The following is a 13297-nucleotide window of genomic DNA, read 5'->3' as shown; positions in this document are numbered from 1 at the left end:
ACTTTAAAAACATATATGAAAAAAACATTCCAAATTTTAAAATTAGGATTCGAAAAAGGCAAGTCATCTTAATTTATGTAGCGCTTTTAACACTGTAGATTGTTCCAAAGCGGCTTTACAGTGATAATAGGTAAATAATAAATTAAAGTGGCAGAATGTTTTGGCTTAATGGCAGCTCTAGAATAAAGTTGCATTCTAATTCAAAGTTTGAAATGGTTGGTTTACATGATCAAACCTAGGAATGGTTCATTTGAAGTGAACTATAGCGTAGTTTCCATTTGGAATGAAATCGCAAGTGAACGTTGATCACACGATGGATGGCTGCGTCCAAAATCGCATACTCTCTTGAGTACTTCTTTTGAGTAATTGCTTCACGAGCTCTAAAAAAGTATGTTCTGTATATGAGTGTGAAGTATTTGTGTAATCTGGATGTACTTTATTTGCCATTTTGTCATTATCACATTACCTACGGCGTCAGAAGGCTTGTCGCAATAATCAATATATGAAGAGTTCAGATGCAAAAGCCTCTAAGTGCCATTTTTAATTTTCTTCTAAAATTATCAATAATTTCACTTAAATGGCAATGAAGATTACCAATTAATTGTCATTTAAGTGAAATTACTGAACTTAAATACACAAGCTTGATAAAAATGGTCATTCTAGAACAAAATTTCAAATGGCACTTAGAGGCTTTTGCATCTGAACTCTTCATATATTGACATATCGCACAATACTGTATATGTACTATATGACCTCAATAATTTTTGGTGACACAATATATCGCCCATTATGTTGGTAATGAACATCACCAACATGTTGCCAATTGTGCTGTCATCTTGTCTGTTCAAGTCTGTGTTCACAGAGCGGTCATCGATGGGTGAAAAAAAGGTGCCATTTGAGGTGTTATAATTTTTTCCTGACAACAGTTTGGTAGAAGAAGTCCAACTACACTCGATTTTAAAGCCGCAAATATAAATGTCACAGTGCAAATGGTGCGCACTAAAATAATTTTAGCAGCAGATATGGCCTGTTGAGGCTTCTGTGCTTTTGTTCACACACATCTGACTGCTAAGTAGGGTTTGTGTTTTCAGCAATAGTGTGCACCCTTACTTCACAGAGAAAATCTCCATATTTGTGCATTTGCGAGTTTGTTTTATTTTCTGCTTGTTACTTTTTTTTGTGTGATCAAAATTTGTATTTTTTTTAACCATACCTGGAACATATGAGTTCACATACAGACAGATTCCATGAAAACTGTATAAACTGAAAAAACAACAAAAATATGAAAAGGGATATGTAGAATACGGAGGGGAAAGGAAAAGTAGTATGTCAAAACCTCAGCTTATCTAATACTTTGCTCTTATTATAAGAAAATATTTGTTTGTTTGAAAGTATTATGATTAGGCTATATTCAGTGGTATAAAATGGTCTTAAAATGACAATAATATCGTTTATCGTAATTATTTCTGGGAATATGTAACGCACAACATAAAGTATTGATCATGACAGACAGGCCTATGCGTCACTTCACTGTCATACACAAGTCCTCTCCCGTGGCCTCATGGGATAGTAAAGTGTCCATCACACACACTTCAGAATCTCATTGGTAGTAGTTGATCATCCGAGCACTGTGAATTCACACTGTTTTTCACCAACTATATAGTAGGAAAGTATGCAATTTCAGTTGGAGCCATAGATCAGCATGCATGCAACTTTTCTTGGTACTGGTCACACTTATTATAGAATTATGCATTTCCCATAGCTTCTTATCTCTGCAGCTGAGAGCAGATCTCAATCTTCACTTCTATTACAATGTACCTGTGGCCGATAAATGCAAGTGCAATTCTGTTTGCATGGTTTGTGGTGTGGAATAATAACACAGTGAGTTCTCTCAAACTTTTACCTAGCAACTGTGGTCAATGGCTACCACTAGTACATAGTCAGAGAAAAAGTGCAAAAAAAGTTGACCTTTTGGAGGCACTGGGGCAAAAAACAACTTTGTACTTTTTATCTACCCCTAAAATTAGCACATTTGTACCTTGAAGTAGTAATATATACCTTTACGGTACTACTATAAACCTTTTAGGGGTAAATAAGGTAGAACATGACAAGCTGTTGTGCCCCTAAAGGTACAATTTTGCACATTTTATTTGAGTTTACTAAGGTTAATGGCTAAAAAAGTCTGAAAAGAGATTTCTCAAGACGGGACGAGAGGGGTGTAATAACCCGAACAAAGCAACTGAACCAAATGTCAGAGATTTGAATATGAATTTAAACATTTATTTAAATTAGGGCTGTGCAAAGATTAATTGCGATTATTTGCATCCAAAATAAAAGTTTGTGTTTACATAATATGTGTGTGTGTGCTGTGTATAATTATTTTGTATATTTAAATACATATGCATGCATGTATGTATATATTTAAGAATTATTTGCACGTAAATACTGTATATAAATACATAATCTATATTATGTATAAATATAAATATTTTATATATGAATAACACATTTTCTTTAATATATACATGCTTGTGTGTGTATTTATATATACAAAATAATTATACACAGCACACACACATATATTATTTTATTTTCGATGCGATTAATCAATAATGAATCTTTGCACAGCCCTAATTTAATTATTTTAAATGATCCATCTAAGCTGCAATACATATTGATTATATAACCCTATACTCTCTCATTTGTCTCTGTTTTTATTTGTTAATTTTAGAAGAGAACACATTGATATTTAAACCTCATTAGGTCTCCTGAACGCTGAAAAAGTAAAAATTATTTTTAGTTTTTTTTTTTTTGTCATATTAAAGAGACAGTAGACCAATCTAAAGAAAGTGCAAAAGTGTTCACCACCATCTGTATAGTTTATTTGGTTTATTCATATACAAACCAATCAAACCAAGTCTCTGACTTGACGGCAAAATAGAAAAGTTTATTTGTTTTTCTGCAGTCAATGACTTTCTTCATTTCTCAGCCGGCTCTCATGGTGTTTCCAGTTTTCAAAACCTGCTTTAAAAAAAAAAAAAAAAAAAAAGTGTATGCACAAGTGCACAAGGAAGTGAATCGATCAAAACTAACTTTATCTGGGCAATAACTTAATTCTAGAGCTGCCGTAAAGCCAAACCAAACAGTCTATATTGTTAAAACTAAGTTCTGTATAAATGAAGATGACTTGACTTGCTTTTCATTATCAGCCATATACTCATTTGCTTTTATTCACTTGTGTCAACAACTATTCTCTTTTGTGTTCAGCTGTTTAATGAGACCATTATTTGTTCAGGCCTTTCCTACAAGCATTCAATTCAACTTTTGACTATATTGCATCAGCGCAAATCAGATTACACATGATTACATGAACAGAAAATAAGAAAAATGAGCACAAGCATTTGTTTTTATTCAACATTGTTTCATATAATTTATTTGATGTAATTCTGCATAGATTGGCCGGAGATATGAATGGAGCAACAGACTCAGATTCATGGGAAATTCCTGAAGAGACATTATAAAAATGAAAACAATAAGCATGGGTGGTGGGCTGTATTGTTTTCTGCAGCAAAATGATACACACCTATTGTAAAGCAAAGCTAGCGAGGATTGTTGATTTGTTAAGCGCGGTGACTTCGTCGCATTTGCAAGTGTGTGTGTGTATATGTTTGTGTCCGCTCTGTGAAATCTTCTTTTGGGATGTTTATGTGTATCTTGGAGTAAGTTTGGAATATTTTCACATGGCAGAAAGAAAACAGATTTGTGTTGTGAATGTGTTGCCCCTTTGCAGCTGGACTCTCTCAGCAGGAAACGAGGGGGAGGCTTTAGTGGGCCGGACAGGAAACACTCGCAAAACTGGCATCCTGTTGATCCACTGATGGTCAGTCAGATAGAAATACAGGACATGGCTTTATTCAGCCAAAGAGTGGACATTGCGCACACATGTACATTTTAAAGGGGAATTTTAACTGTGAACTTCCCTTTCTCTAGACAGGAAAGTAAGAGGAAGTAGCGCGAAAAAAAAAGTGTTAAGTCACAAAATATAAAGTCATTTTCACTTTCTTTCATTTTTCTGTCTGTTACTTATATTTGTATATTTCTCTGTCTGTGTTTGTTCCCAGGATGTTGGTGTGTATGGAAAGCTGATCTGAGGATCTGGTGAGATGCAAATCTGATAATGTCTGTTGACTTAAACTCAAATAGTCATTACATTTACACTGTTACTGAGGGGAACAAACTAGAGAAACCTCTCAACATGGACACACTTCGTCAATTAAATGCTATAGAGAGCACAAAATCAATCTCAACACTTTATGATTTAACAAAAATCACAATATAGCTTAGTGTATTATCTAATAATTAATAAATAAATACATGCGCTGCTTTTTTTGGAGTGAAGTGCAGCACTGTGATCTTTTACACGCAAGCATCCAGTGTTTTGAATTCGGCTCCGCACGATCTCATCTCTGAGTTTGTGTCGCTTATGACGTGCGTTTGGGAACACGACATGCGTTTAGGAACATCATCTTCACAATGTTGTCATGAGAAGCGATTATAAACCTGCTATTGTCAACAAAAGAGAAGCTGAAAGGTCTCTCTGTGGTTTCCACTGAAATAAAAGCTCAATGGTTTGATGTATAGCAAAGGAATTAAGATCCATAAATATTAGTACTGTAATTGTACAACTGTACTGTAAAATAACATTTTTAAACAAATATTATTTACAGTGCAATATTACTGGATTACATTTTTTTTAGAAATTTGTCTAATATATTTATTGAGATAAAGTAATAATTATTATTACATTTAAAAAATATTATTATTATTATATAATATATAATCATTTTGGTAAAACTTTACAACAATGTTTCATTAGTTTACATCAGTTAATTACTTTAGTTAACATGAACTTAGATTAAACAATACTTCCACAGCATTTATTTATTTCAGCATTTATTTATTTAAGATATTTTATTTATCAACATAGATACATCCATCTTATTTAATGTTAATTTGAACATTTATTAAAATCAAAAGTTGTATTCATCAATTAGTTATTGCAGTGGGAACAAACAATGAATGACTGTACTTTTATTAACTAACATTAACAAAATAAATGTTATTTTGTATAATTTTATTTTCTAATTTTCTAATTATTAGTCATATAGCACCACAAAATTGGAGCCTTTTTAAATCATATTACAATGATAATTTTAGATTTTGACACAAAATGTAGATTTTTTTCTCCAAATCGTACCTTATGTCATTGCATTAGCTTACTAGATACTACTGTCAAATTAATTCCTCTTTATCTTGTTTCTATGGGAAGAAGCTCTGTTTCCAGGGTGATGAGCCGTGTGCTTTGAAAACATCCAATATTATGGGCTGTGCTTGCTGTAAGCAGAGGAAGGCCAGTAAAGCTGTGTCGAATCCCAACTCGTGCGACACAGGCAATGGGATCCAGTCATTAGAACCCTCCCGATACATCCCCGATCCGACTTTTAACCCATCAACGGGGTTGATCCCGAACTTTAATGATTTTTCAAACACAGCACCTGCTCCCTCGTCCCGCCCAACTGCCATCACAGGTGTGTAAAGTGCCTGTTTCAGTGTTTCATCATAAGGATGATAACGTTGCTTACCTTACTGAAAACTAATATGTGTGTGTGTTTGTTCAGGAGGAGGTGTAACGCTCTTTATAGCTCTCTATGACTATGATGCCCGTACAGAGGACGACTTGAGTTTCCAGAAAGGAGAAAAGTTCCATATTATCAACAACACGTGAGTTCAAATCAGGACAGTTCGAGTATCGTCTTTTTTGACCACAAATATTAACCATATCTTCCTTCTTTCCCCTTGCTTCTCTCTCTCTCTTTGGTTCCTCTTGTCCCTCTTTCTGTCTCATTTCCTTTTTTCCTGGTCTTTCTGATATCTCTCTCTCTCTCCGTCCGCAACCCACAGCGAGGGTGACTGGTGGGAGGCTCGTTCACTGGACACAGGGAAGTCTGGGTACATTCCTAGTAATTATGTGGCCCCTGTGGACTCCATACAAGCTGAGGAGTGAGTTACACATAAACATGCCCTTTCATGAAGTTACAATTAGGGGTCGACCGATTATCGGCACTGATATTAAAGTCCCTGTAAAGTCGAAATTGTGTTCTGAGTTTGTCACACCACAGGAAAAATGTGTTATTAGCCCTCCAGACAAATTTGAATGATAAAAAATGCCGGCAAGTACATAAAATCTACTGGGGGGCGTGTCCGCTGGCTGCGCTGAAATCACGCCCACTCGCGGGAAAGCTGCCGACGGTGATATTAGCTGATACTGGAGGATGAATTCTGAGGCGGGAGATAGTCGGTTCGGCCTCGTTCATCAGTAACAGCGGATTCTCAGTGAATCCCTTACGAAAGTTTATAAAACTATCCCGTGTAAAATGATCACTAGAGAGACCATTGTTGGCGGCGATCCTCAGCTCTCCATCAAGGTTGGCTCTTCACAAAATTAATCCACCTCTTCTTTAGGAAATTTAAATAAAGACACTGATATGTTTTGTACATGATCGCATTCAGGTAGTAGCCTACGAGAAGGCATAGCTAGCTAACAAACTGTAGGCTGGAATAACTAATATTACTGACAGAAACTCGCGATTTGAGCTATTGTTAGGGGAGGGGCCAGCCTCAGTGCGTCATCAACTAGGCGCGTGTCCAGGGGCTCCATTCATCGAGCCCTGTTTTTGCCACTTCCGGAAAATAGCAATGGTGAAAAACTCCACAATTCAGTACTTAACAATTCATAGTCTTTGTAATATGTTTTAGCAATACATTTCTAACATTCATAATGTGTTTAGAATATTTTTTTTTAATTGCCTTTACAGGGCCATTTTTATGGTTATCGGTATCGGTCATTTTCAAAACCGATTTGCCGATAAAATAATTTTATTTTGAAATGCGCTATATTTGGCTCTAACGCAGCCACATCTGTCGGAACTCACCACTCTGTAGACTAGACCAATGTCCCCGCGCATCTGATTTGTTGGGAGTCACGAGTCCGGCGGATCAACGCGGAAAGCTGAAGGCACTGTCACCGAAAGCACTTGCTGACTGGAGCTGCTTTACAGATTATCAGTTGTCTCTCAAAGTTGAGGCAGCAGCAGACTTTGCTGAAGAAGCAATTTATTACTGCACTAAAGTTGCAAAATATCTTAATATAATAGAGCCCTGTGATTTCCGCGATGCAGAAAACAGACGAAATCCAGTCATAAATACGGAATAATGTACAAAGTGGAATATCACGGAGTTTGTCAACTTTTTGATGAATTTATAAATAGGCTAGTCTGTACAAATCAAATAGAATTTTAAACCACAAAAAAACTATTGAAATATGAATCCTGCGTGTCTCTAAATGAATGGCGCAGATGCCTGATTTTCTTTACCACACACACAATGGAGCACGCATGACGATTGCGGTGTTTTCAGCCTCAGCCGCATCATTATATGAGGACATGATTGCATAAACATCATCTCCACAGTCGTTTAGTCACTTCATGAGCTTTTTAATGCTTCAACCGAGAAAAGTTAGCGTCATATCATATCATAAACACACAAAAAGTCAAATATCTCCAAGTTCAGTTTTTCATAGGGCCCTAAAAATGTAATTTTTGTTAATCTGTAAATAAATTGAAAGTTTGATTTCAATTAATTAGAAATGCTTTTCGATTACTAAAATTGAATTTAAACATTAAAATAGAGTCTTTAAGTTTTACAAAATGTTTACAGAATGCTGCTGGTCATTATAATTATTATTAATAAAAACAGTTCTCAGACTCAAAGAAAAGTTTAAAATCATTTAAAGAAAATATTTGTCAAAACATTTTGTTATTCTTAATTTTGACATTAATTTACATTTTTACACTAGACATATATCGGTTCAAAATATCAGTTATCGGTCTATTTGATCTGTAATAATCGGTATCGGCACCGGCCCTGAAAATCACATATCGGTCGACCCCTAGTTACAATCACATTATATACATTTTAAAATACACTTTTTTTTGGTCAATGCAGGTGGTATTTTGGGAAGATGGGCCGGAAAGATGCCGAACGACAGTTGTTGGCACAAACTAACCCTAGAGGGACATTCCTAATACGTGAGAGCGAGACAACGAAAGGTAAATGTTTATATCTTAAAGTTTAGCAATACATTCTGTATATTTACATTTCGCTTTCAGTAAGGACTACTAATGCTTTAAAATTAAGTCTGTCAATCGAAAACGTATTTGTATTGTTATGATATTATGTAGAATTGTGATTAATCTCATATTTTTTTGAAGGAAGAGATTAATGCTTTCATACAGCTTGACATTAACTTTTTGGCTCACCAGCCACTGTGGCTAGTGGTTTCTAAAAGTTTCAAAGTTTTCACTGGCCACAGTTTTGACATTGATACCATGTGGAAAAACTGCCATATAGATATTTTTTATTTATCTCATAAAATCTGCTGTCACTAGGGCTATCAAGAGATTAATCATGATTAATCGCATCTAAAATAAACGTTTGTGTTTACATAATATATGTGGGTGCACTGTGTATAATTATTTTGTATATACATAAATACACATACATGCAACTATATTTAAGAAAAAAATATTATTTAAATATAAAATATTTATATTTATATATAATATAAATTATATATAAATCTATATACATGAAAATATTTCTTAAATATATACATGAATGTATGTGTATTTATATATATAAAATAATTATACACAGTGCACCCACATATATTATGTAAACACAAACTTTTATTTTGGATGCGATTAATCGACCTGACGCACGGATCCATTATACTGTTACACGTGTTTTCCTCCTCAACTTTATGTTTACTTGCGTAAAAAGAAAGGAAATAAAGACATCATCAAAGTAGTCCATGTGACATCAGTGGGTTAGTTACAATTTTTGAAGCATCGAAAATACATTTTGGTCGAGATTATTAATTTTAGTAATTTCATTATTAAAAATTGGTTTGATATCCACTGAATTCATCCCGCCAGCCAATTTGAAAACAGAAGGATGTTCAAACCTTTGAAAATGTGTTTAAACGCATCTTTTCACCTCTTTTTAGGAGCATACTCTTTGTCCATCAGAGACTGGGATGATGCAAAGGGCGAACATGTCAAGCACTATAAGATTAGGAAACTGGACAATGGCGGTTATTACATCACAACAAGGACACAGTTTGATACCGTCCAGCAGCTGGTGGAGCATTATACAGGTAAGTGCAATACAAATATAACACTTTTATTTGAAAAATTTTATTAAACATATACATATTTTATTATACAACATATTGTATTAAAAAGGTCATATAATGCTCATTTACAGTTTCATGATTTTGTTCATGCGGTCAACTAGAATACATAATGTTAATGTTACAAAAACAACATTTTTAAAAAAAACCGCCTTCCGAAAAGCACAGTCTGATCTGATTGGTTGTGATTCGTCCACTGCTTAAAGTGTGTGTCAGAAATGTAACACTCCTTACGCTAAGGTGCTGTAAACATCAACAAATGTCTATGAATGTAAACACTACTGTAACTACACTAACTATTGAATCAGTTTGGCCGTGTCAGACTAAAGACAACAATGTTTAAAGGAGTAGTTCACTTTTAAAAAAAACTTTTGCTGATAATTTACTCACCCCCATGTCATCCAAGATGTCCATGTCTTTCTTTCTTCAGTCGAAAAGAAATTAAGGTTTTTGATGAAAACATTCCAGGATTTTTCTCCATATAATAAACTTCAATGGGGTCCAAACGGTTTAACGGTTTGAACCGTTTGGACCCCATTGAAGTCCATTATATGAAGAAAAATCCTGGAATGTTTTCATCAAAACCTTAATTTTTTTTTTCGACTGAAGAAAGAATGACATGGACATCTTGGATGACATGGGGGTGAGTAAATTATCAGCAAAAGTTTTTTTAAAAGTGAACTACTCCTTTAAGTGAGTTCAGAAACCCTAACAATGATACATACTGTACTGTAGAATAACTCCCCCTGACTTTGTGCTTTGTAACTTTGCAGGACTTTATACTGCTCAAAGAGCAACATTACACACTAAAGAAAGTTAAATGTAAAAAAAAATAAGAGGTCACTGACCGTTAAATGTTTTGTCTATAATATTAAAGGGACTCTGTGTAGATTTTTAGGTATTTTATTATCTGAAATCAATATTTTTATTCATAAATATGTCCTCAATGGTGTACAAATACCTCTGCAAATTATCTGACTTATCCTCGTAAATGAAGAATTTATTATCTTTATGTACATGGGACGGGTAGGTTCACGGAGGCTTCCATGTCCGTTCCGCCATCTTGAAAACTATAATAGCAGAGAGGGTCAAAAAGTACCACAAGCCAAACGCGTTTCCACAACGCGTTTTCGTTCAGACTCAGAGCCATCGTCACGTCACATTGAGAGGCGCATTCCCTGCAAGTTTAAACGGCTGCATTGCACTCCTATGATTGCTGATTGCTCTTTTGCTCTAATTGCGGACCATATGCCGAGTCACAGGAGAATGCATCCTCCTCGCAAAAAAAGGCCAGACTTGAACGAAAAAGGAAAAGTGAACGGAGATTGCAAAAAACAAGACCATTCATTTTTCCGTCATAAAATTAATCGGATATGGTTCGATTTTCTGCGTTTTTCGCATCCAGAGCCAGCATTTTGAGAGGTCTTTTGACAATTCAGGGCCGGGGGAGCTCGTCCTCAAATCATTGCACATATGCGCCGTGCTTTCAGTTTCGGTTTTCAATTCGATCAAGTGTTTATGTTCTCTTCTCTATATTGGATTATGAAATTAATAAACCTCCCCTTTCAATCAGATTGAAATTTAGGATCGAATAAAGTGTGATTGAGCAGCCTATTCGATAACTAATGTATTATTTGGGCACAATATACACAATACATACACAATAACAGCCTAGCTGTTCTGTCTGCCCAGCGCTTCCACAGGGCCGCGCGCGGGTGTGTGTGTGTTTGTGTGTGTGTCCATACCTGGTCCATACCAGACACACTGCCAGTCTCCGTTCAGAATCGATTGGTTCACGGAAATTGGTGGTCTTGTTTTTAATATGTGGCTCCAGAATCGCTAGCAAAGCATCAAACTGTCCCGCTGACATTCTGAGGTAAATTTTGAATCGCTCAGGATAAAATCGCAACTTCTTGATAATGAACTCCTTCCTCTCGGCGCAATTTCAGGATTGGATGGATATTTTCTATTTCTTCTCTTTTCAATATGAGAGAGGGCAAAAATCATCCTCACTGCTTGACGAATCCATTTGGTATTTTTGCGTTTTTTCCCGCAAAGGTTTAATAAATACGCAACGGACTCGGTGTGCAAGGTTTCTATGCGTGACGAATTTTTAGGCTGACGTACAGGAAAATACGCATACGAATATTTCGTGCTCAGTGTGCAATGGCCTTAAATATCGGGATAGCGTTTTCAACCGTGGAAAGAGCTAATGCAGCAGAAAGATTTCAGAAGAGACGCTGAAGTTGCCTGCTTTCTCCTCGACAGGTTAGTCAATGTTACAGTCTGACTTAATTTTTTTGTCATTGCTTGGTTGTGTACTTTATTATATAGACAGTATAACATTTATTGGTAAAAAAGTTAAACAAGGTCTTTGATGAATAGCAGCTATTGACTACTTTACTCGCAGCTATTGTGAAGGAAGGTGCTAAAAACAAGGTTTGTAAGTTAATTCTTTATAACCTATAAATTCAGTAAGAATATAGAGATAATGATTGTAAGAAAATATTGAAGAAAATATTGCTCTCTGTAAGATTTTCTATACAGCTTTCTTTTTATATATAAATGATCAATTAGCTAAAATTGTGATTTTGCTATGTGGATAAGATTGTACAGAGAATTAAAATTAATTTATACAGCTAGACACATAAATTGTACACATAAGTTAACACATAAGTTGCTGTTTTTTTTTTTAAGTTACAAACCTGTTCACCCGGAGAAAAACTCGATGAAGTGTTACTACAAGACATCCTGTCATAGCATTTTTGGTACATAACGGCAACCGTAGATGCAATACGCACTTGAAAAAGAGAGGCGCTGGAGAGCAAAATTCGTTTGAATGCAAAATACTATTTAACCACTAGATGGGGTTATTTCCTACACAGAGTCCCTTTAAAGAAATTCTTCAGAAGGAAGCATTGTTTATTGGCTCTACAGGATATGTGGCGTGTTAATATTTAAAAATATTTAATATTTAATATTAAAGTTATCAACAGGTCAGTTTATTTTTGCCCATCTTTATTTCCTCTTAGTGCCCAAATGACTTCTCTGCTTCCATCGAGTTTATCTTTTGTATCTGTTTCTGTTAGTGATCCTCTTACTCAACCTGTCAGTCTTGTGCCATCAGCCTTCCTGTTTCACTGTTATTGTTGAATCTACAGTCACTCGCACACACACTCCACATGCATGAATATACAGCGGTGCTTCTCAGACAGACAACTTCAACAGTGAAACTGAAATTAGACCACCTACTACCCCAAATATGGGGCAAACCACAAATTACCACCGAACAGTTACTTTCAGTTCTAAGTGCTGAAGACATTTGTACTCTACATATTGAAATAGTCCCATTTTTATTAATCCAAATTTTACCAGACTACTACTTACATTTAAATGAACTGGAGTACTACTGTTCACTAGCTAATGAGTTGGAATGTACACTCAAAAATATTGGGGTCAGTAAGATTTTTTTAAAGAAATTAATTATTGTATTTAACAAGAATGCATTAAAGTGATCAAAATTGACAGTAAAGGCTTTTCCATTTTTACGTAATTTTTTTTTTGAACTATTATGCTGAAAATTCAGCATTGCATCACAAGAATAAATGACAATTTACATTATATTCACATAGAAATCAGCTATTTTAAGTTGTGATAATATTTCACAATATTACTGATTTTACTGTTTTTTTTATCAAATAAGTGCACCTTTGGAGAGCAGAAGAGACTTCTTTTAAAAACGGAAAAAGAGTACTGTGTAACTAACTTTTGGGTATTTATTGAAGTCGGACAGTAAAAAAACACAAACCATAAGAATACTAAATTAAACAAAATATAGAATCATAAATTAAAAAGTCAATTGCTTCGTTGTTATGAGATTATTAATCTATCAATTAATTAATTGCAGTGTTTTTTTGTTGTTGTAATTTATCATTTATTTATAAAGGTATTTCTACTTTAATAATAATAGTAATTAAATAAATA

At 34.8% G+C, this 13297-nt stretch overlaps 1 protein-coding gene across 11 annotated transcripts in view; it reads left to right on the top strand.

Moving 5' to 3' along the window:
- Positions 1 to 13297, top strand: part of yrk (Yes-related kinase) — a 28790-nt gene that overhangs the window by 5376 nt on the left and 10117 nt on the right. For 6 of the 11 annotated variants that reach the window (XM_089123057.1, XM_039680539.2, XM_039680532.2 and 3 more), the window contains exons 2-7: positions 4122 to 4158; positions 5333 to 5588; positions 5679 to 5781; positions 5962 to 6060; positions 8065 to 8168; positions 9128 to 9277. In XM_089123057.1, the coding sequence (XP_088979183.1) occupies positions 5381 to 5588; positions 5679 to 5781; positions 5962 to 6060; positions 8065 to 8168; positions 9128 to 9277 (664 nt within the window). In that variant the 5' untranslated portion in view covers positions 4122 to 4158; positions 5333 to 5380. Of the gene's footprint in view, positions 1 to 3888; positions 3999 to 4121; positions 4159 to 5329; positions 5589 to 5678; positions 5782 to 5961; positions 6061 to 8064; positions 8169 to 9127; positions 9278 to 13297 lie in introns of those variants that run through there. The other 5 variants (XM_039680540.2, XM_039680533.2, XM_039680537.2 and 2 more) reach the window with 3 other exon arrangements.

This window comes from Pimephales promelas, chromosome 18 (genome assembly GCF_988280905.1).
Source record: "Pimephales promelas chromosome 18, fPimPro1.hap1.1, whole genome shotgun sequence".
NCBI lineage: Eukaryota > Metazoa > Chordata > Actinopteri > Cypriniformes > Leuciscidae > Pimephales > Pimephales promelas.
Note: the sequence above shows the minus strand (reverse complement) of the source record. Positions and strands in the feature narration are given on the sequence as shown.